General features: G+C 45.2%; 1 protein-coding gene across 1 annotated transcript in view; it reads left to right on the plus strand.

Annotated features, from left to right (window-relative positions):
• Nucleotides 1-24,896, plus strand: part of LOC135513359 (ryanodine receptor 2-like) — a 382,179-nt gene that overhangs the window by 39,073 nt on the left and 318,210 nt on the right. Inside the window, 5 exon segments of the mRNA XM_064936287.1 lie at nt 2,624-2,840; nt 3,316-3,420; nt 14,654-14,757; nt 21,859-21,942; nt 24,021-24,180. Of these exon segments, the coding sequence (XP_064792359.1) occupies nt 2,624-2,840; nt 3,316-3,420; nt 14,654-14,757; nt 21,859-21,942; nt 24,021-24,180 (670 nt within the window).

Here is a 24,896-nt window from a genome sequence, read left to right on the forward strand (position 1 = left end):
GGTTCTTAGACCACAAATACATGTTTCATGAGTTGAAGAACACATTAGGAGGGATCTTAGACCACAAATACATGTTTCATGAGTTGAAGAACACATTAGGAGGGTTCTTAGACCACAAATACATGTTTCATGAGTTGAAGAACACATTAGGAGGGTTCTTAGACCACAAATGCATGTTTCATGAGTTGAAGAACACATTAGGAGGGATCCTAGACCACAAATACATGTTTCATGAGTTGAAGAACACATTAGGAGGGTTCTTAGACCACAAATACATGTTTCATGAGTTGAAGAACACATTAGAAGGGATCTTAGACCACAAATACATGTTTCATGAGTTGAAGAACACATTAGGAGGGATCTTAGAACACAAATACATGTTTCATGAGTTGAAGAACACATTAGGAGGGATCTTAGACCACAAATACATGTTTCATGAGTTGAAGAACACATTAGGAGGGATCTTAGACCACAAATACATGTTTCATGAGTTGAAGAACACATTAGGAGGGATCTTAGACCACAAATACATGTTTCATGAGTTGAAGAACACATTAGGAGGGATCTTAGACCACAAATACATGTTTCATGAGTTGAAGAACACATTAGGAGGGATCTTAGACCACAAATACATGTTTCATGAGTTGAAGAACACATTAGGAGGGATCTTAGACCACAAATACATGTTTCATGAGTTGAAGAACACATTAGGAGGGTTCTTAGGCGGCAGGGTAGCCTAGTGGTTAGAGCGTTAGACTAGTAACCAGAAGGTTGCAAGTTCAAATCCCCGAGCTGACAAGGTACAAATCTGTCGTTCTGCCCCTGAACAGGCAGTTAACCCACTGTTCCTAGGCCGTCATTGAAAATAAGAATTTGTTCTTAACTGACTTGCCTAGTTTAATAAAGGAAAAATAAAAATCAACAAATACATGTTTCATGAGTTGAAGAACACATTAGGAGGGTTCTTAGACCACAAATACATGTTTCATGAGTTGAAGAACACATTAGAACACATCTCAGTCTCCAGACTTGAAATCTGTTAAAAACCTATGGTTTGAATTGAGGAGAGCAGTCCATAAACGCAGACAAAAGGATATCAATGATCTGTAAGTGTTCTGTATGGAGGCCTGGCCTCAGATCTGTAAGGGTTCTGTATGGAGGCCTGGTCTCAGATCTGTAAGGGTTCTGTATGGAGGTCTCAGATCTGTAAGGGTTCTGTATAGAGGTCTAAGATCCCCCCTAATGTGTTCTCCAACTCATAAAACATGTGATGAAAAGGCTCAGTGCTGTTTTCCTCACAAGGTCATGTACTAAAAGGTATTAAAAACAGGGGTGTCAATAACTTTGACCCTGACCATTTTGAGATGTGTTTTGTATTACGTATTAAACAGAATATCTTCCTATGACCAATTGTATTAGTATGAAATAATATTATATCCCAATTTCTTTTTTTTTGCATCCAATACAGCTCAGTATTTCAATTATACAGTCATTTCTGCTCGTCTTTATCGAGGGTGTCAGTAGTTTCTGCTCGTCTTTATCGAGGGTGTCAGTAGTTTCTGCTCGTCTTTATTGAGGGTGTCAGTAGTTTCTGCTCGTCTTTATCGAGGGTGTCAGTAATTTCTGCTCGTCTTTATCGAGGGTGTCAGTAGTTTCTGCTCGTCTTTATCGAGGGTGTCAGTAGTTTTTCTGCTCGTCTTTATCGAGGGTGTCAGTAGTTTCTGCTCGTCTTTATCGAGGGTGTCAGTAGTTTCTGCTCGTCTTTATCGAGGGTGTCAGTAGTTTCTGCTCGTCTTTATCGAGGGTGTCAGTAGTTTCTGCTCGTCTTTATCGAGGGTGTCAGTAGTTTCTGCTCGTCTTTATCGAGGGTGTCAGTAGTTTCTGCTCGTCTTTATCGAGGGTGTCAGTAGTTTCTGCTCGTCTTTATCGAGGGTGTCAGTAGTTTCTGCTCATCTTTATCGAGGGTGTCAGTAGTTTCTGCTCGTCTTTATCGAGAGTGTCAGTAGTTTTTCTGCTCGTCTTTATTGAGGGTGTCAGTAGTTTCTGCTCTTCGTTATCGAGGGTGTCAGTAGTTTCTGCTCGTCTTTATCGAGGGTGTCAGTAGTTTCTGCTCGTCTTTATCGAGGGTGTCAGTAGTTTTTCTGCTCGTCTTTATCGAGGGTGTCAGTAATTTCTGCTCGTCTTTATCGAGGGTGTCAGTAGTTTTTCTGCTCGACTTTATCGAGGGTGTCAGTAGTTTTTCTGCTCGTCTTTATCGAGGGTGTCAGTAATTTCTGCTCGTCTTTATCGAGGGTGTCAGTAGTTTTTCTGCTCGACTTTATCGAGGGTGTCAGTAGTTTCTGCTCGAAGAAGAATAAAGATTAGGAGAAGACGGAGAAGAAGAAGAAGAAGAAGAAGAAGAAGAAGAAGAAGAAGAAGAAGGATGACTGAGGGTGTCAGTCATCCTTCTTCTTCTTCTTCTTCTTCTTCTTCTTCTCCTTCTTCTTCTTCTCCTAATCTTTATTCTTCGTCTTCTTCTTCTTCTCCTGCTTCTTCCTCTTCTTCTTCTTCTATTTCTTCTAATCCTTCTCCTTCTCCTTCTTTTTCTCCTTCTTCTCCTTCTTCCTCTTCTTCTTCCCTCCAGAGTGCGTTTCCTGCTGGGTGGTCGCCAAGGAGAGTTTAAGTTCCTGCCCCCGCCGGGCTACGCTCCGTGTTTCGAGGCTGTGCTACCCAGGGAGAAGCTGAGAGTGGAACACAGCCAGGAGTACAAGGAGGACCACAGTGAGACCAGGGATCTACTGGGTCCCACCATCACCCTGTCCCAGGCTGCCTTCACCCCTACACCTGTTGACACCAGCCAGGTGGGTAAAGAATACCCTTTACTATACTGTGTCATGGTGGGTGTCAACTCTACTTTAACTGGTCAACAACTGACAGGGGCTAAGGTCAATTGACTAGCCTTCCTTGCCTCAGTAGTTAGCCCAGATCTACTTTAACTAGTCAACAACTAACAGGGGCTAAGGTCAAGTGACTAGCCTCCCTTGCCTCAGTAGTTAGCCCAGATCTACTTTAACTAGTCAACAACTAACAGGGCCTAAGGTCAAGTGACTAGCCTCCCTTGCCTCAGTAGTTAGCCCAGATATACTTGAACTAGTCAACAACTAACAGGGGCTAAGGTCAATTGACTAGCCTTCCTTGCCTCAGTAGTTAGCCCAGATCAACACTAGTTATAACAACGTGTGGTCCCAGAACAACAGCCTCTGTCCCCAGTCACTGTGTGGGTAATGCTTCTGGCCAATGGCAGGACTTCCTGTGTATCTTGGGTTGTGGTTTCAGGTTGTTCTGCCTCCTCACCTGGAGAGGATCAGGGAGAAGCTGGCAGAGAACATCCATGAGCTGTGGGTGATGAACAAGATTGACCTGGGCTGGACCTACGGAGCTGTGAGTACACACGTGCGCGCTCACACAAGCAGGCACGGTCACACGTGCGCGCTAATGATGCGCGGGTCAGCTGTCTGTTCACCCGCACCTCCTGAAATGGATGACAACCCATCCACAACGGTTTAGAAAGGTGTAAAACTTGCTCTAAAACTGAAACATTTTTGGGGAATTGCAGGAAATAAACTTTAACATTTTTCTCTCCGCTGTCAAGACGGGGTCATTACATTTTCTTTCCCACTTGGTGAGGTGGGGGGGGCGAAATCTCACTTAGGGCCCCCAAAAGACTAGAGTCGGCCCGGGTCATTACTTGTTGCCCTAGAAGACTAAATAAACCCCTTACTCACCAGAATGTAATAGATCATAGAATGACATCAGTTGGTTTTCAATTTCCTCTTTCATCTCTGCTGCTCTAGAGCAGGGGTTAGACTGCCCTGTAGGGTGGTAGACTGCCCTGTAGGGGGGTAGACTGCCCTGTAGGGGGTTAGACTGCCCTGTAGGGTTGTAGGGGTTAGACTGCCCTGTAGGGTTGTAGGGGTTAGACTGCCCTGTAGGGTTGTAGGGGTTAGACTACCCTGTAGGGTTGTAGGGGTTAGACTGCCCTGTAGGGTTGTAGGGGTTAGACTGCCCTGTAGGGTTGTAGGGGGTTAGACTGCCCTGTAGGGTTGTAGGGGTTAGACTGCCCTGTAGGGTTGTAGGGGTTAGACTGCCCTGTAGGGTTGTAGGGGTTAGACTACCCTGTAGGGTTGTAGAGGTTAGACTGCCTTGTAGGGTTGTAGGGGTTAGATTGCCCTGTAGGGGTTAGACTGCCCTGTAGGGTTGTAGAGGTTAGACTGCCCTGTAGGGGTTAGACTGCCCTGTAGGGTTGTGGGGGTTAGATTGCCCTGTAGGGGTTAGACTGCCCTGTAGGGTTGTAGGGGGTTAGACTGCCCTGTAGGGTTGTAGGGGTTAGACTGCCCTGTAGGGTTGTAGGGGTTAGACTGCCCTGTAGGTTGTTAGACTGCCCTGTAGGGTTGTAGGGGGCTAGACTGCCCTGTAGGGTTGTAGGGGTTAGACTGCCCTGTAGGGGTTAGACTGCCCTGTAGGGTTGTAGGGGTTAGACTGCCCTGTAGGGTTGTAGGGGTTAGACTGCCCTGTAGGGTTGTAGGGGGTTAGACTGCCCTGTAGGGTTGTAGGGGTTAGACTACCCTGTAGGGTTGTAGAGGTTAGACTGCCCTGTAGGGTTGTAGGGGTTAGACTGCCCTGTAGGGTTGTAGGGGTTAGACTGCCCTGTAGAGGGTTAGACTGCCCTGTAGGGGTTAGACTGCCCTGTAGGGTTGTAGGGGTTAGACTGCCCTGTAGGGGTTAGACTGCCCTGTAGGGTTGTAGGGGTTAGACTGCCCTGTAGGGTTGTAGGGGTTAGACTGCCCTGTAGGGTTGTAGGGGGTTAGACTGCCCTGTAGGGTTGTAGGGGTTAGACTACCCTGTAGGGTTGTAGAGGTTAGACTGCCCTGTAGGGTTGTAGGGGTTAGACTGCCCTGTAGGGTTGTAGGGGTTAGACTGCCCTGTAGAGGGTTAGACTGCCCTGTAGGGGTTAGACTGCCCTGTAGGGTTGTAGGGGGTTAGACTGCCCTGTAGGGGTTAGACTGCCCTGTAGGGTTGTAGGGGTTAGACTGCCCTGTAGGGTTGTAGGGGTTAGACTGCCCTGTAGAGGGTTAGACTGCCCTGTAGGGGTTAGACTGCCCTGTAGGGTTGTAGGGGTTAGACTGCCCTGTAGGGTTGTAGGGGTTAGACTGCCCTGTAGGGTTGTAGGGGGTTAGACTGCCCTGTAGGGTTGTAGGGGTTAGACTGCCCTGTAGGGTTGTAGGGGTTAGACTGCCCTGTAGGGTTGTAGGGGTTAGACTGCCCTGTAGGGTTGTAGGGGGTTAGACTGCCCTGTAGGGTTGTAGGGGTTAGACTGCCTTGTAGGGTTGTAGGGGTTAGACTGCCCTGTAGGGTTGTAGGGGTTAGACTGCCCTGTAGGGTTGTAGGGGTTAGACTGCCCTGTAGGGGTTAGACTGCCCTGTAGGGTTGTAGGGGTTAGACTGCCCTGTAGGGTTGTAGGGGTTAGACTGCCCTGTAGGGTTGTAGGGGTTAGACTGCCCTGTAGGGTTGTAGGGGTTAGACTGCCCTGTAGGGTTGTAGAGGTTAGACTGCCCTGTAGGGTTGTAGGGGTTAGACTGCCCTGTAGGGTTGTGGGGGTTAGATTGCCATGTAGGGTTGTAGGGGGTTAGACTGCCCTGTAGGGTTGTAGGGGTTTAGACTGCCCTGTAGAGGTTAGACTGCCCTGTAGGGTTGTAGGGGGTTAGACTGCCCTGTAGGGTTGTGGGGGTTAGATTGCCCTGTAGGGTTGTAGGGGGTTAGACTGCCCTGTAGGGTTGTAGGGGTTTAGACTGCCCTGTAGGGGTTAGACTGCCCTGTAGGATGTTAGACTGCCTGTCGGTTTAGACATTTCTATCCCTCCACTACTTACAGCCAACATTTCCCTGTTGGTTTAGACATTTCTATCCCTCCACTAAACAGCCAACATATCCCTGTCGGTTTAGACATTTCTATCCCTCCACTACTTACAGCCAACATATCCCTGTCGGTTTAGACATTTCTATCCCTCCACTAAACAGTCAATATATCCCTGTCGGTTTAGACATTTCTATCCCTCCACTACTTACAGCCAACATATCCCTGTCGGTTTAGACATTTCTATCCCTCCACCACTTACAGCCAACATATCCCTGTCGGTTTAGACATTTCTATCCCTCCACTACTTACAGCCAACATATCCCTGTCGGTTTAGACATTTCTATCCCTCCACCACTTACAGCCAACATATCCCTGTCGGTTTAGACATTTCTATCCCTCCACCACTTACAGCCAACATATCCCTGTCGGTTTAGACATTTCTATCCCTCCACCACTTACAGCCAACATATCCCTGTCGGTTTAGACATTTCTATCCCTCCACTAAACAGCCAACATATCCCTGTCGGTTTAGACATTTCTATCCCTCCACTACTTACAGCCAACATATCCCTGTCGGTTTAGACATTTCTATCCCTCCACCACTTACAGCCAGCATATCCCTGTCGGTTTAGACATTTCTATCCCTCCACTAAACAGCCAACATATCCCTGTGGGTTTAGACATTTCTATCCCTCCACTAAACAGCCAACATATCCCTGTCGGTTTAGACATTTCTATCCCTCCACCACTCACAGCCAACATATCCCTGTCGGTTTAGACATTTCTATCCCTCCACTAAACAGCCAACATATCCCTGTCGGTTTAGACATTTCTATCCCTCCACTAAACAGCCAACATATCCCTGTCGGTTTAGACATTTCTATCCCTCCACTAAACAGCCAACATATCCCTGTCGGTTTAGACATTTCTATCCCTCCACTACTTACAGCCAACATATCCCTGTCGATTTAGACATTTCTATCCCTCCACTAAACAGCCAACATATCCCTGTCGGTTTAGACATTTCTATCCCTCCACTAAACAGCCAACATATCCCTGTCGGTTTAGACATTTCTATCCCTCCACCACTTACAGCCAACATATCCCTGTCGGTTTAGACATTTCTATCCCTCCACCACTTACAGCCAACATATCCCTGTCGGTTTAGACATTTCTATCCCTCCACTAAACAGCCAACATATCCCTGTCGGTTTAGACATTTCTATCCCTCCACCACTTACAGCCAACATATCCCTGTCGGTTTAGACATTTCTATCCCTCCACTACTTACAGCCAACATATCCCTGTCAGTTTAGACATTTCTATCCCTCCACTAAACAGCCAACATATCCCTGTTGGTTTAGACATTTCTATCCCTCCACCACTTACAGCCAACATATCCCTGTCGGTTTAGACATTTCTATCCCTCCACTAAACAGCCAACATATCCCTGTCGGTTTAGACATTTCTATCCCTCCACTACTTACAGCCAACATATCCCTGTCGGTTTAGACATTTCTATCCCTCCACTACTTACAGCCAACATATCCCTGTCGGTTTAGACATTTCTATCCCTCCACCACTTACAGCCAACATATCCCTGTCGGTTTAGACATTTCTATCCCTCCACCACTTACAGCCAACATATCCCTGTCGGTTTAGACATTTCTATCCCTCCACCACTCACAGCCAACATATCCCTGTCGGTTTAGACATTTCTATCCCTCCACTAAACAGCCAACATATCCCTGTCGGTTTAGACATTTCTATCCCTCCACCACTTACAGCCAACATATCCCTGTCAGTTTAGACATTTCTATCCCTCCACCACTTACAGCCAACATATCCCTGTCGGTTTAGACATTTCTATCCCTCCACTACTTACAGCCAACATATCCCTGTCGGTTTAGACATTTCTATCCCTCCACTAAACAGCCAACATATCCCTGTGGGTTTAGACATTTCTATCCCTCCACTAAACAGCCAACATATCCCTGTCGGTTTAGACATTTCTATCCCTCCACCACTCACAGCCAACATATCCCTGTCGGTTTAGACATTTCTATCCCTCCACTAAACAGCCAACATATCCCTGTTGGTTTAGACATTTCTATCCCTCCACTAAACAGCCAACATATCCCTGTCGGTTTAGACATTTCTATCCCTCCACTAAACAGCCAACATATCCCTGTCGGTTTAGACATTTCTATCCCTCCACTAAACAGCCAACATATCCCTGTCGGTTTAGACATTTCTATCCCTCCACTACTTACAGCCAACATATCCCTGTCGATTTAGACATTTCTATCCCTCCACTAAACAGCCAACATATCCCTGTCGGTTTAGACATTTCTATCCCTCCACTAAACAGCCAACATATCCCTGTCGGTTTAGACATTTCTATCCCTCCACCACTTACAGCCAACAAATCCCTGTTGGTTTAGACATTTCTATCCCTCCACCACTTACAGCCAACATATCCCTGTCGGTTTAGACATTTCTATCCCTCCACTACTTACAGCCAACATATCCCTGTCAGTTTAGACATTTCTATCCCTCCACTAAACAGCCAACATATCCCTGTTGGTTTAGACATTTCTATCCCTCCACCACTTACAGCCAACATATCCCTGTCGGTTTAGACATTTCTATCCCTCCACTAAACAGCCAACATATCCCTGTCGGTTTAGACATTTCTATCCCTCCACTACTTACAGCCAACATATCCCTGTCGGTTTAGACATTTCTATCCCTCCACCACTTACAGCCAACATATCCCTGTCGGTTTAGACATTTCTATCCCTCCACCACTTACAGCCAACATATCCCTGTCGGTTTAGACATTTCTATCCCTCCACTAAACAGCCAACATATCCCTGTCGGTTTAGACATTTCTATCCCTCCACCACTTACAGCCAACATATCCCTGTCGATTTAGACATTTCTATCCCTCCACTACTTACAGCCAACATATCCCTGTCGGTTTAGACATTTCTATCCCTCCACCACTTACAGCCAACATATCCCTGTCGGTTTAGACATTTCTATCCCTCCACTACTTACAGCCAACATATCCCTGTCGGTTTAGACATTTCTATCCCTCCACCACTTACAGCCAACATATCCCTGTCGGTTTAGACATTTCTATCCCTCCACTAAACAGCCAACATATCCCTGTCGGTTTAGACATTTCTATCCCTCCACTACTTACAGCCAACATATCCCTGTCAGTTTAGACATTTCTATCCCTCCACCACTTACAGCCAACATATCCCTGTCGGTTTAGACATTTCTATCCCTCCACTAAACAGCCAACATATCCCTGTCGGTTTAGACATTTCTATCCCTCCACCACTTACAGCCAACATATCCCTGTCGATTTAGACATTTCTATCCCTCCACTACTTACAGCCAACATATCCCTGTCGGTTTAGACATTTCTATCCCTCCACCACTTACAGCCAACATATCCCTGTCGGTTTAGACATTTCTATCCCTCCACTAAACAGCCAACATATCCCTGTCGGTTTAGACATTTCTATCCCTCCACCACTTACAGCCAACATATCCCTGTCGATTTAGACATTTCTATCCCTCCACTACTTACAGCCAACATATCCCTGTCGGTTTAGACATTTCTATCCCTCCACCACTTACAGCCAACATATCCCTGTCGGTTTAGACATTTCTATCCCTCCACTAAACAGCCAACATATCCCTGTCGGTTTAGACATTTCTATCCCTCCACTACTTACAGCCAACATATCCCTGTCAGTTTAGACATTTCTATCCCTCCACCACTTACAGCCAACATATCCCTGTCGGTTTAGACATTTCTATCCCTCCACTAAACAGCCAACATATCCCTGTCGGTTTAGACATTTCTATCCCTCCACCACTTACAGCCAACATATCCCTGTCGATTTAGACATTTCTATCCCTCCACTACTTACAGCCAACATATCCCTGTCGGTTTAGACATTTCTATCCCTCCACCACTTACAGCCAACATATCCCTGTCGGTTTAGACATTTATATCCTCCACCACTTACAGCCAACATATCCCTGTCGGTTTAGACATTTATATCCTCCACCACTTACAGCCAACAAATCCCTGTTGGTTTAGACATTTCTATCCCTCCACCACTTACAGCCAACATATCCCTGTCGGTTTAGACATTTCTATCCCTCCACTACTTACAGCCAACATATCCCTGTCAGTTTAGACATTTCTATCCCTCCACTAAACAGCCAACATATCCCTGTCGGTTTAGACATTTCTATCCCTCCACTACTTACAGCCAACATATCCCTGTCAGTTTAGACATTTCTATCCCTCCACTAAACAGCCAACATATCCCTGTTGGTTTAGACATTTCTATCCCTCCACCACTTACAGCCAACATATCCCTGTCGGTTTAGACATTTCTATCCCTCCACTAAACAGCCAACATATCCCTGTCGGTTTAGACATTTCTATCCCTCCACTACTTACAGCCAACATATCCCTGTCGGTTTAGACATTTCTATCCCTCCACCACTTACAGCCAACATATCCCTGTCGGTTTAGACATTTCTATCCCTCCACCACTTACAGCCAACATATCCCTGTCGGTTTAGACATTTCTATCCCTCCACTAAACAGCCAACATATCCCTGTCGGTTTAGACATTTCTATCCCTCCACCACTTACAGCCAACATATCCCTGTCGATTTAGACATTTCTATCCCTCCACTACTTACAGCCAACATATCCCTGTCGGTTTAGACATTTCTATCCCTCCACCACTTACAGCCAACATATCCCTGTCGGTTTAGACATTTCTATCCCTCCACTACTTACAGCCAACATATCCCTGTCGGTTTAGACATTTCTATCCCTCCACCACTTACAGCCAACATATCCCTGTCGGTTTAGACATTTCTATCCCTCCACTAAACAGCCAACATATCCCTGTCGGTTTAGACATTTCTATCCCTCCACTACTTACAGCCAACATATCCCTGTCAGTTTAGACATTTCTATCCCTCCACCACTTACAGCCAACATATCCCTGTCGGTTTAGACATTTCTATCCCTCCACTACTTACAGCCAACATATCCCTGTCGGTTTAGACATTTCTATCCCTCCACCACTTACAGCCAACATATCCCTGTCGGTTTAGACATTTATATCCTCCACCACTTACAGCCAACATATCCCTGTCGGTTTAGACATTTATATCCTCCACCACTTACAGCCAACATATCCCTGTCGGTTTAGACATTTCTATCCCTCCACCACTTACAGCCAACATATCCCTGTCGGTTTAGACATTTCTATCCCTCCACCACTTACAGCCAACATATCCCTGTCGGTTTAGACATTTCTATCCCTCCACTAAACAGCCAACATATCCCTGTCGGTTTAGACATTTCTATCCCTCCACTAAACAGCCAACATATCCCTGTCGGTTTAGACATTTCTATCCCTCCACTAAACAGCCAACATATCCCTGTCGGTTTAGACATTTCTATCCCTCCACTAAACAGCCAACATATCCCTGTCGGTTTAGACATTTCTATCCCTCCACTAAACAGCCAACATATCCCTGTCGGTTTAGACATTTCTATCCCTCCACTAAACAGCCAACATATCCCTGTCGGTTTAGACATTTCTATCCCTCCACTACTTACAGCCAACATATCCCTGTCGGTTTAGACATTTCTATCCCTCCACTACTTACAGCCAACATATCCCTGTCGGTTTAGACATTTCTATCCCTCCACCACTTACAGCCAACATATCCCTGTCGGTTTAGACATTTCTATCCCTCCACTAAACAGCCAACATATCCCTGTCGGTTTAGACATTTCTATCCCTCCACTACTTACAGCCAACATATCCCTGTCGGTTTAGACATTTCTATCCCTCCACTAAACAGCCAACATATCCCTGTCGGTTTAGACATTTCTATCCCTCCACTAAACAGCCAACATATCCCTGTCGGTTTAGACATTTCTATCCCTCCACTACTTACAGCCAACATATCCCTGTCGGTTTAGACATTTCTATCCCTCCACTAAACAGCCAACATATCCCTGTCGGTTTAGACATTTCTATCCCTCCACTACTTACAGCCAACATATCCCTGTCGGTTTAGACATTTCTATCCCTCCACTAAACAGCCAACATATCCCTGTCGGTTTAGACATTTCTATCCCTCCACTAAACAGCCAACATATCCCTGTCGGTTTAGACATTTCTATCCCTCCACTAAACAGCCAACATATCCCTGTCGGTTTAGACATTTCTATCCCTCCACTAAACAGCCAACATATCCCTGTCGGTTTAGACATTTCTATCCCTCCACTAAACAGCCAACATATCCCTGTCGGTTTAGACATTTCTATCCCTCCACTAAACAGCCAACATATCCCTGTCGGTTTAGACATTTCTATCCCTCCACTACTTACAGCCAACATATCCCTGTCGGTTTAGACATTTCTATCCCTCCACTACTTACAGCCAACATATCCCTGTCGGTTTAGACATTTCTATCCCTCCACCACTTACAGCCAACATATCCCTGTCAGTTTAGACATTTCTATCCCTCCACTACTTAAAGCCAACATATCCCTGTCGGTTTAGACATTTCTATCCCTCCACTAAACAGCCAACATATCCCTGTCGGTTTAGACATTTCTATCCCTCCACTACTTACAGCCAACATATCCCTGTCGGTTTAGACATTTCTATCCTTCCACTACTTACAGCCAACATATCCCTGTCGGTTTAGACATTTCTATCCCTCCACTACTTACAGCCAACATATCCCTGTCGGTTTAGACATTTCTATCCCTCCACTACTTAAAGCCAACATATCCCTGTCGGTTTAGACATTTCTATCCCTCCACCACTTACAGCCAACATATCCCTGTCGGTTTAGACATTTCTATCCCTCCACCACTTACAGCCAACATATCCCTGTCGGTTTAGACATTTCTATCCCTCCACTAAACAGCCAACATATCCCTGTCGGTTTAGACATTTCTATCCCTCCACTACTTACAGCCAACATATCCCTGTCGGTTTAGACATTTCTATCCCTCCACTACTTACAGCCAACATATCCCTGTCGGTTTAGACATTTCTATCCCTCCACTAAACAGCCAACATATCCCTGTCGGTTTAGACATTTCTATCCCTCCACTACTTACAGCCAACATATCCCTGTCGGTTTAGACATTTCTATCCCTCCACTAAACAACCAACATATCCCTGTCGGTTTAGACATTTCTATCCCTCCACCACGTACAGCCAACATATCCCTGTCGGTTTAGACATTTCTATCCCTCCACTACTTAAAGCCAACATATCCCTGTCGGTTTAGACATTTCTATCCCTCCACTAAACAGCCAACATATCCCTGTCGGTTTAGACATTTCTATCCCTCCACTACTTACAGCCAACATATCCCTGTCGGTTTAGACATTTCTATCCCTCCACTAAACAGCCAACATATCCCTGTGGGTTTAGACATTTCTATCCCTCCACTACTTACAGCCAACATATCCCTGTCGGTTTAGACATGTCTATCCCTCCACTACTTACAGCCAACATATCCCTGTCGGTTTAGACATTTCTATCCCTCCACTACTTACAGCCAACATATCCCTGTCGGTTTAGACATGTCTATCCCTCCACTAAACAGCCAACATATCCCTGTCGGTTTAGACATTTCTATCCCTCCACTAAACAGCCAACATATCCCTGTCGGTTTAGACATTTCTATCCCTCCACTTACAGCCAACATATCCCTGTCGGTTTAGACATTTCTATCCCTCCACTACTTACAGCCAACATATCCCTGTCGGTTTAGACATTTCTATCCCTCCACTACTTACAGCCAACATATCCCTGTCGGTTTAGACATTTCTATCCCTCCACTACTTACAGCCAACATATCCCTGTCGGTTTAGACATTTCTATCCCTCCACTAAACAGCCAACATATCCCTGTGGGTTTAGACATTTCTATCCCTCCACTAAACAGAAGCAGTTCCTGTGTAGGATACTGCCAGTCTCTCAGGGCCTCTCTTACCCCCAGCAGGTAGTTGAGGATTCAGATAATGGTGTTGTATTGCAGGTACGGGACAACAACATGTACTTTTGTTGTGTTCCAAGTATGAAGCAACAACAGATCATGGTTTTGTGTTGCAGGTTTGGGACAACAACAGATAATGGTTTTGTGTTGCAGTTTCGTGACAACAACAGACAATGATGTTGTGTTGTAGGTTCGGGACAACAACAGATAATGGTGTTGTGTTGCAGGTTCGGGACAACAACAGATAATGGTGTTGTGTTGCAGGTATGAAGAAACACCAGATAATATTGTTGTGTTCCAGGTATGAAGCAACAACAGATAATGGTGTTGTGTTCCAGGTTCGAGACAACAACATATAATGCTGTTGTGTTCCAGATACGAGACAACAACATATAATGGTGTTGTGTTGCAGGTACGGGACAACAGCAGATAATTATGTTGTGTTGCAGGTACAGGACAACAACAGATAATGATGTTGTGTTGCAGGTTCGGGATAACAACAGATAATGGTGTTGTGTTTCAGGTATGAAGCAACAGCAGATAATTTTGTTGTGTTGCAGGTATGGGACAACAACAGTTAATGGTGTTGTGTTCCAGGTTCGAGACAACAACAGATAATGCTGTTGTGTTCCAGATACGAGACAACAACATATAATGGTGTTGTGTTGCAGGTACGGGACGATAACAAGCGGCAGCATCCTTGTCTGGTGGAGTTCTCCAAGCTGCCTGAGCAGGAGAGGAGCTACAACCTACAGATGTCTCTGGAGACTCTCAAGTAAGTTACCACCCTGGATACTGTTGCTACTGGGTACAATCCCTAGTTACCACCTGGATACTGTTGCTGCTTGGTACAATCCCTAGTTACCACCTGGATACTGTTGCTGCTTGGTACAATACCTAGTTACCTCCCTGGATACTGTTGCTGCTCGGTACAATCCCTAGTTACCACCCTGGACACTGTTGCTGCTGGGTACAATCCCTAGTTACCACCCTGGACACTGTTGCTACTGGGTACAATCCCTAGTTACCTCCCTGGATACTGTTGCTGCTCAGTACAATCCATAGTTACCACCCTGGATACTGTTGCTGCTGGGTACAATCCATAGTTACCACCTGGATACTGTTCCTGCTGGGTACAATCCCTAGTTACCACCCTGAATACTGTTTCTGCTGGGTTTAATCCCTAGTTAACACCCTGGATACTGTTCCTGCTGGGTACAATCCCTAGTTACCACCCTGAATACTGTTTCTGCTGGGTTTAATCCCTAGTTAACACCCTGGATAATGTTGCTGCTCAGTACAACCCCTAGTTACCACCCTACATAATGTTGCTGCTAGTTACAATCCCTAGTTAAAACTATCCAGACTGTCCCTGCTGGGGACAATCCCTAGTTGAAACTATCCAGACTGTTCCTGCTGGGGACAATCCCTAGTTGAAACTATCCAGACTGTTGCTGCTGGGTACAATCCCTAGTTGAAACTATCCAGACTGTTCCTGCTGGGGACAATCCCTAGTTGAAACTATCCAGACTGTTCCTGCTGGGGACAATCCCTAGTTGAAACTATCCAGACTGTTCCTGCTGGGGACAATCCCTAGTTGAAACTATCCAGACTGTTCCTGCTGGGGACAATCCCTAGTTGAAACTATCCAGACTGTTGCTGCTGGGTACAATCCCTAGTTGAAACTATCCAGACTGTTGCTGCTAGTTACAATCCCTAGTTGAAACTATCCAGACTGTTCCTGCTGGGGACAATCCCTAGTTGAAACTATCCAGACTGTTCCTGCTGGGTACAATCCCTAGTTGAAACTATCCAGACTGTTGCTGCTAGTTACAATCCCTAGTTGAAACTATCCAGACTGTTGCTGCTGGGTACAGTCCCTAGTTGAAACTATCCAGACTGTTCCTGCTGGGTACAATCCCTAGTTGAAACTATCCAGACTGTTCCTGCTGGGGACAATCCCTAGTTGAAACTATCCAGACTGTTCCTGCTGGGTACAATCCCTAGTTGAAACTATCCAGACTGTTCCTGCTGGGTACAATCCCTAGTTGAAACTATCCAGACTGTTCCTGCTGGGTACAATCCCTAGTTGAAACTATCCAGACTGTTCCTGCTGGGTACAATCCCTAGTTGAAACTATCCAGACTGTTCCTGCTGGGTACAATCCCTAGTTGAAACTATCCAGACTGTTGCTGCTGGGGACAATCCCTAGTTGAAACAATCCAGACTGTTCCTGCTGGGGACAATCCCTAGTTGAAACTATCCAGACTGTTCCTGCTGGGGACAATCCCTAGTTGAAACTATCCAGACTGTTGCTGCGAGTTACAATCCCTAGTTGAAACTATCCAGACTGTTCCTGCTGGAGACAATCCCTAGTTGAAACTATCCAGACTGTTCCTGCTGGGTACAATCCCTAGTTAAAACTATCCAGACTGTTCCTGCTGGGGACAATCCCTAGTTGAAACTATCCAGACTGTTCCTGCTGGGGACAATCCCTAGTTGAAACTATCCAGACTGTTCCTGCTGGGTACAGTCCCTAGTTGAAACTATCCATGCTGTTCCTGCTGGGTACAGTCCCTAGTTGAAACTATCCAGACTGTTGCTGCTGGGTACAATCCCTAGTTGAAACTATCCAGACTGTTGCTGCTGGGGACAATCCCTAGTTGAAACTATCCAGACTGTTCCTGCTGGGGACAATCCCTAGTTGAAACTATCCAGACTGTTGTTGCTGGGTACAATCCCTAGTTGAAACTATCCAGACTGTTCCTGCTGGGGACAATCCCTAGTTGAAACTATCCAGACTGTTGCTGCTGGGGACAATCCCTAGTTGAAACTATCCAGACTGTTGCTGCTGGGTACAATCCCTAGTTGAAACTATCCAGACTGTTCCTGCTGGGGACAATCCCTAGTTGAAACTATCCAGACTGTTCCTGCTGGGGACAATCCCTAGTTGAAACTATCCAGACTGTTGCTGCTGGGGACAATCCCTAGTTGAAACTATCCAGACTGTTCCTGCTGGGGACAATCCCTAGTTGAAACTATCCAGACTGTTCCTGCTGGGGACAATCCCTAGTTGAAACTATCCAGACTGTTCCTGCTGGGGACAATCCCTAGTTGAAACTATCCAGACTGTTCCTGCTGGGTACAATCCCTAGTTGAAACTATCCAGACTGTTGCTGCTAGTTACAATCCCTAGTTGAAACTATCCAGACTGTTCCTGCTGGGGACAATCCCTAGTTGAAACTATCCAGACTGTTCCTGCTGGGTACAATCCCTAGTTGAAACTATCCAGACTGTTGCTGCTAGTTACAATCCCTAGTTGAAACTATCCAGACTGTTCCTGCTGGGGACAATCCCTAGTTGAAACTATCCAGACTGTTCCTGCTGGGTACAATCCCTAGTTGAAACTATCCAGACTGTTCCTGCTGGGTACAATCCCTAGTTGAAACTATCCAGACTGTTCCTGCTGGGGACAATCCCTAGTTGAAACTATCCAGACTGTTCCTGCTGGGGACAATCCCTAGTTGAAACTATCCAGACTGTTCCTGCTGGGTACAGTCCCTAGTTGAAACTATCCAGACTGTTCCTGCTGGGTACAATCCCTAGTTGAAACTATCCAGACTGTTTCTGCTGGGGACAATCCCTAGTTGAAACTATCCAGACTGTTTCTGCTGGGGACAATCCCTAGTTGAAACTATCCAGACTGTTCCTGCTGGGGACAATCCCTAGTTGAAACTATCCAGACTGTTGCTGCTGGGGACAATCCCTAGTTGAAACTATCCAGACTGTTGCTGCTGGGTACAATCCCTAGTTGAAACTATCCAGACTGTTCCTGCTGGGGACAATCCCTAGTTGAAACTATCCAGACTGTTCCTGCTGGGGACAATCCCTAGTTGAAACTATCCAGACTGTTCCTGCTGGGGACAATACCTAGTTGAAACTATCCAGACTGTTCCTGCTGGGGACAATCCCTAGTTAAAACTATCCAGACTGTTCCTGCTGGGTACAATCCCTAGTTGAAACTATCCAGACTGTTCCTGCTGGGTACAATCCCTAGTTGAAACTATCCAGACTGTTCCTGCTGGGGACAATACCTAGTTGAAACTATCCAGACTGTTCCTGCTGGGGACAATCCCTAGTTGAAACTATCCAGACTGTTGCTGCTGGTTACAATCCCTAGTTGAAACTATCCAGACTGTTCCTGCTGGGGACAATCCCTAGTTGAAACTATCCAGACTGTTCCTGCTGGGGACAATCCCTAGTTGAAACTATCCAGACTGTTGCTGCTGGGGACAATCCCTAGTTGAAACTATCCAGACTGTTCCTGCTGGGGACAATCCCTAGTTGAAACTATCCAGACTGTTCCTGCTGGGGACAATCCCTAGTTGAAACTATCCAGACTGTTCCTGCTGGGGACAATCCCTAGTTGAAACTATCCAGACTGTTCCTGCTGGGTACAATCCCTAGTTGAAACTATCCAGACCGTTCCTGCTGGTTACAATCCCAGGAGAAATGATTTGCAATACCTGGTTCAGCTCTCCATGAACTGAATATCACACCCGTTAGACTACTTCTCTCTCAGCAAGAAACCGCCTATTTGAATTCCAGGAGTAATTTAAAACACCAGTCGGGACAACTTTGTTAGTTTTAATTAATTGCATATTTCCTGGAGATGAGAAGGAGGGAGAGAGAGAGAGGTGAAGCCCGAGACGGAGTGCCATTTAAATGCAGAAATTAATTCCGTGACCTGAATCTCAGACACATCAATGTCCCAAATGGCACCCTAATCCCTATATGGTACACTACAGCCCTATTCCCTATATAACACACTACTTTATACTACAACCGTATTCCCTATATCGTGCACTACTTTATACTACAGCCCTATTCCCTATATAGTACACTACTTTATACAACAGCCCTATTCCCTATATAGTGCACTACTTTATACTACAGCCCTATTCCCTATATAGTGCACTACTTTATACTACAGCCCTATTCCCTGTATAGTGCACTACTTTATACTACAGCCCTATTCCCTATGTAGTGCACTACTTTATACTACAGCCCTATTCCCTATATAGTACACTACCTTATACTACAGCCCTATTCCCTATATAGTGCACTACTTTATACAACAGCCCTATTCCCTATATAGTGCACTACTTTATACAACAGCCCTATTCCCTATGTAGTGCACTACATTATACTACAGTCCTATTCCCTATAAAGTGCACTACTTTATACTACAGCCCTAGTCCCTATATAGTGCACTACTTTATATTACAGCCCTATTCCCTATATAGTGCACTACTTTATATTACAGCCCTATTCCCTATATAGTGCACTACTTTATACTACAGCCCTATTCCCTATATACTACACTACTTTATACTACAGCCCTATTCCCTATATACTACACTACTTTATACTACAGCCCTATTCCCTATATAGTGCACTACTTTATACTACAGCCGTATTCCCTATATAGTACACTACTTTACTCTACGCCCAGTCTAGATCCAAAAGGCTTCTAAACAGCTTCTACCCCCAAGCCATAAGACTGCTGAACAGCTAATCAAATGGCTACCCAGACTATTTGCACCCCCTTCTACGCTGCTGCTACTCTCTGTTTATTATCTATGCATTAGCACTTTAATAACTCTACCTACATGTACATGTGACTAACCGATGCCCCCGCACATTGACTCTGTACCGGTATCCCCTGTATATAGCCTCCACATTGACTCTGTACTGGTACCCCCTGTATATAGCCTCCACATTGACTCTGTACCGGTATCCCCTGTATATAGCCTCCACATTGACTCTGTACCATAACACCCTGTATATAGCCTCCACATTGACTGTGTACCAGTACCCCCTGTATATAGCCTCCACATTGACTCTGTACCGGTACCCCCTGTATATAGCCTCCACATTGACTCTGTACTTGTACCCCCTGTATATAGCCTCCACATTGACTCTGTACTGGTACCCCCTGTATATAGCCTCAACATTGACTCTGTACCGGTACCACCTGTATATAGCCTCCACATTGACTCTGTTCTGGTACCCCCTGTATATAGCCTCCACATTGACTCTGTACCGGTACCCCCTGTATATAGCCTCCACATTGACTCTGTACTGGTACCCCCTGTATAAAGCCTCCACATTGACTCTGTACCGGTACCCCCTGTATATAGCCTCCACATTGACTCTGTACCGGTACCCCCTGTATATAGTCTCCACATTGACTCTGTACCAGTACCCCCTGTATATAGCCTCCACATTGACTCTGTACCGGTACCCCCTGTATATAGCCTCCACATTGACTCTGTACCGGTAACCCCTGTATATAGCCTCCACATTGACTCTGTACCGGTACCCCCTGTATATAGCCTCCACATTGACTCTCTACCGGTATCCCCTGTATATAACCTCCACATTGACTGTGTACCAGTACCCCCTGTATATAGTCTCCACATTGACTCTGTACCGGTACCCCCCCCCCCCCCTTTTAATGTTGCTGTTTTATTTTCTATTTTTTACTTAACACTTGTTTTTCATAGAACAGCATTGTTGGTTAAGGGCTTGTAAGTAAGCAGCATTTCACTGTGAGGTCTACTACACCTGTTGTATTCAGCATTTCACTGTGAGGTCTACTACACCTGTTGTATTCAGCATTTCACTGTGAGGTCTACTACACCTGTTGTATTCAGCATTTCACTGTGAGGTCTACTACACCTGTTGTATTCAGCATTTCACTCTAAGGTATACTACACCTGTTGTATTCAGCATTTCACTGTGAGGTCTACTACACCTGTTGTATTCAGCATTTCACTGTGAGGTCTACTACACCTGTTGTATTCAGCATTTCACTGTGAGGTCTACTACACCTGTTGTATTCAGCATTTCACTGTGAGGTCTACTACACCTGTTGTATTCAGCATTTCACTCTAAGGTATACTACACCTGTTGTATTCAGCATTTCACTGTGAGGTCTACTACACCTGTTGTATTCAGCATTTCACTGTGAGGTCTACTACACCTGTTGTATTCAGCATTTCACTGTGAGGTCTACTACACCTGTTGTATTCAGCATTTCACTGTGAGGTCTACTACACCTGTTGTATTCAGCATTTCACTGTGAGGTCTACTACACCTGTTGTATTCATCATTTCACTGTAAGGTCTACTACACCTGTTGTATTCAGCATTTCACTGTGAGGTCTACTACACCTGTTGTATTCAGCATTTCACTGTGAGGTCTACTACACCTGTTGTATTCAGCATTTCACTGTGAGGTCTACTACACCTGTTGTATTCAGCATTTCACTGTGAGGTCTACTACACCTGTTGTATTCAGCATTTCACTGTGAGGTTTACTACACCTGTTGTATTAAGCATTTCACTGTGAGGTCTACTACACCTGTTGTATTCAGCATTTCACTGTGAGGTCTACTACACCTGTTGTATTCAGCATTTCACTGTGAGGTCTACTACACCTGTTGTATTCAGCATTTCACTGTGAGGTCTACTACACCTGTTGTATTCAGCATTTCACTGTGAGGTCTACTACACCTGTTGTATTCAGCATTTCACTGTGAGGTCTACTACACCTGTTGTATTCAGCATTTCACTGTGAGGTCTACTACACCTGTTGTATTCAGCATTTCACTGTGAGGTCTACTACACCTGTTGTATTCAGCATTTCACTGTGAGGTCTACTACACCTGTTGTATTCAGCATTTCACTGTGAGGTCTACTACATCTGTTGTATTTGTTGCCTGTGCCAAATATAATTTGAATTGATTTGTGTCAAGTTAGTCACGTTCGCTCTTAGTGAAGCTGACTTTTCCTTTCTGATTGGTCTGAAGGACTCTCTTGGCCCTGGGTTGCCACGTGGGGCTGGCTGATGAGCACGCTGTGGAGAAGGTGAAGAACCTCAAGCTCTCCGCTACGTGAGTCACTTTCCTCACTTCAGTCAGCCTGTACCATCTTCTTACACAACAGTTAGTACCTACTGTATGTTCTCCAGCCTCTGCTGCTAGTCGCTAAGATTGACAACTCTGCTCATAGCTATTTACGTTCTCCAAGTGCAATGTCAATGACTGCGAGTGTGTTGGATGTACTTGTACACATTTCAGTTTAAGTGCACATTTTGCCTTAGCTTGTGCCTTACCAAAAAATGACTATTTTTCTGTTTTAACCTAGTCCTTTAATATAATAATAATATATCCCATTTAGCAGACGCTTTTGTCCAAATTGACTTACAAGTCGGCTGGGGCCACTACTTTTACATATGGGTGGTCCCAGCGGGAAACGAACCCACGACGCTTGGCGTTGCAAGCGCCATGCTCTACCGACTGAGCCACACAGGACCCTATATCAGATGGGTGTCTGTTTTAATGTTATAACCTAGTCCTTTACCAGATGGGTGTCTGTTTTAATGTTTTAATCTAGTCCTTTATCAGATGGGTGTCTGTTTTAACCTAGTCCTTTATCAGATGGGTGTCTGTTTTAACCTAGTCCTTTACCAGATGGGTGTCTGTTTTAATGTTTTAATCTAGTCCTTTATCAGATGGGTGTCTGTTTTAACCTAGTCCTTTACCAGATGGGTGTCTGTTTTAATGTTTTAATCTAGTCCTTTACCAGATGGGTGTCTGTTTTAATGTTTTAATCTAGTCCTTTATCAGATGGGTGTCTGTTTTAACCTAGTCCTTTACCAGATGGGTGTCTGTTTTAATGTTTTAATCTAGTCCTTTACCAGATGGGTGTCTGTTTTAATGTTTTAACCTAGTCCTTTACCAGATGGGTGTCTGTTTTAATGTTTTAACCTAGTCCTTTACCAGATGGGTGTCTGTTTTAATGTTTTAATCTAGTCCTTTACCAGATGGGTGTCTGTTTTAATGTTTTAATCTAGTCCTTTACCAGATGGGTGTCTGTTTTAATGTTTTAACCTAGTCCTTTACCAGATGGGTGTCTGTTTTAATGTTTGAATCTAGTCCTTTATCAGATGGGTGTCTGTTTTAATGTTTTAACCAAGTCCTTTACCAGATGGGTGTCTGTTTTAATGTTTTAACCTAGTCCTTTATCAGATGGGTGTCTGTTATAACCTAGTCCTTTATCAGATGGGTGTCTGTTTTAATGTTTTAACCTAGTCCTTTACCAGATGGGTGTCTGTTTTAATGTTTTAACCTAGTCCTTTATCAGATGGGTGTCTGTTTTAATGTTATAACCTAGTCCTTTACCAGATGGGTGTCTGTTTTAATGTTTCAATCTAGTCCTTTATCAGATGGGTGTCTGTTTTAACCTAGTCCTTTACCAGATGGGTGTCTGTTTTAATGTTTTAACCTAGTGCTTTATCAGATGGGTGTCTGTTTTAACCTAGTCCTTTACCAGATGGGTGTCTGTTTTAATGTTTTAACCTAGTCCTTTAACAGATGGGTGTCTGTTTTAATGTTTTAACCTAGTCCTTTACCAGATGGGTGTCTGTTTTAATGTTTTAACCTAGTCCTTTACCAGATGGGTGTCTGTTTTAATGTTTGAATCTAGTCCTTTATCAGATGGGTGTCTGTTTTAATGTTTTAACCAAGTCCTTTATCAGATGGGTGTCTGTTTTAATGTTTTAACCTAGTCCTTTATCAGATGGGTGTCTGTTTTAATGTTTTAACCTAGTCCCTTATCAGATGGGTGTCTGTTTTAATGTTTTAACCTAGTCCTTTACCAGATGGGTGTCTGTTTTAATGTTTTAATAACCTAGTCCTTTACCAGGTGGGTGTCTGTTATAACCTAGTCCTTTACCAGATGGGTGTCTGTTTTAATGTTTTAATCTAGTCCTTTATCAGATGGGTGTCTGTTTTAATGTTTTAACCTAGTCCTTTACCAGATGGGTGTCTGTTTTAATGTTTTAATAACCTAGTCCTTTACCAGATGGGTAAACATTCTCACGCCAAACAATTTTTCTCCCATCCAACAGCGTCTCCCTAGACTAATGTTTTCTCTCTCTCTATGTGTCCATGCGTTCTCTCTGGTCCAGTTATGAGCTGTCTAGTGGCTACAAGCCTGCTCCTATGGACCTGGGACACATCAAGCTGGCCTCTACCCAGGAGGCCATGGTGGACAAGCTGGCAGAGAACGCTCACAATGTGTGGGCCAGGGATCGCATACGCCAGGGCTGGACCTACGGCATCCAGCAGGTGTGTCACCCAAAGGTGTGTGTGTTTGTGTGTGCAGCCAAACTGCAGCGGTGTGGGGGTGGGGGTGCTGGTGGTGGTGGTGGGGGTGGTGGGGCGTTGACCAGGGTGCTGAACCAAAAACCTGTATAGGACCATTGGCATCTTTAATGGGCCCACTACAGAGGTGCTAATGGGCCCACTACAGAGGTACTGATGGGCCCACTACAGAGGTACTGATGGGCCCACTACAGAGGTACTGATGGGTCCACTACAGAGGTACTGATGGGCCCACTACAGAGGTGCTGATGGGCCCACTACAGAGGTGCTGATGGGCCCACTACGGAGGTACTGATGGGTCCACTACAGAGGTACTGATGGGCCCACTACAGAGGTGCTGATGGGCCCACTACAGAGGTGCTGATGGGCCCACTACAGAGGTGCTGATGGGCCCACTACAGAGGTACTGATGGGTCCACTACAGAGGTACTGATGGGTCCACTACAGAGGTACTGATGGGCCCACTACAGAGGTACTGATGGGCCCACCACAGAGGTACTGATGGGCCCACTACAGAGGTACTGATGGGCCCACTACAGAGGTACTGATGGGTCCACTACAGAGGTACTGATGGGCCCACTACAGAGGTACTGATGGGCCCACTACAGAGGTACTGATGGGCCCACTACAGAGGTGCTGATGGGCCCACTACAGAGGTGCTGCTGGGCCCACTACAGAGG

The sequence above is a fragment of the Oncorhynchus masou genome, chromosome 24 (genome assembly GCF_036934945.1).
Source record: "Oncorhynchus masou masou isolate Uvic2021 chromosome 24, UVic_Omas_1.1, whole genome shotgun sequence".
In the NCBI taxonomy this organism is placed as follows: Eukaryota; Metazoa; Chordata; class Actinopteri; order Salmoniformes; family Salmonidae; genus Oncorhynchus; species Oncorhynchus masou.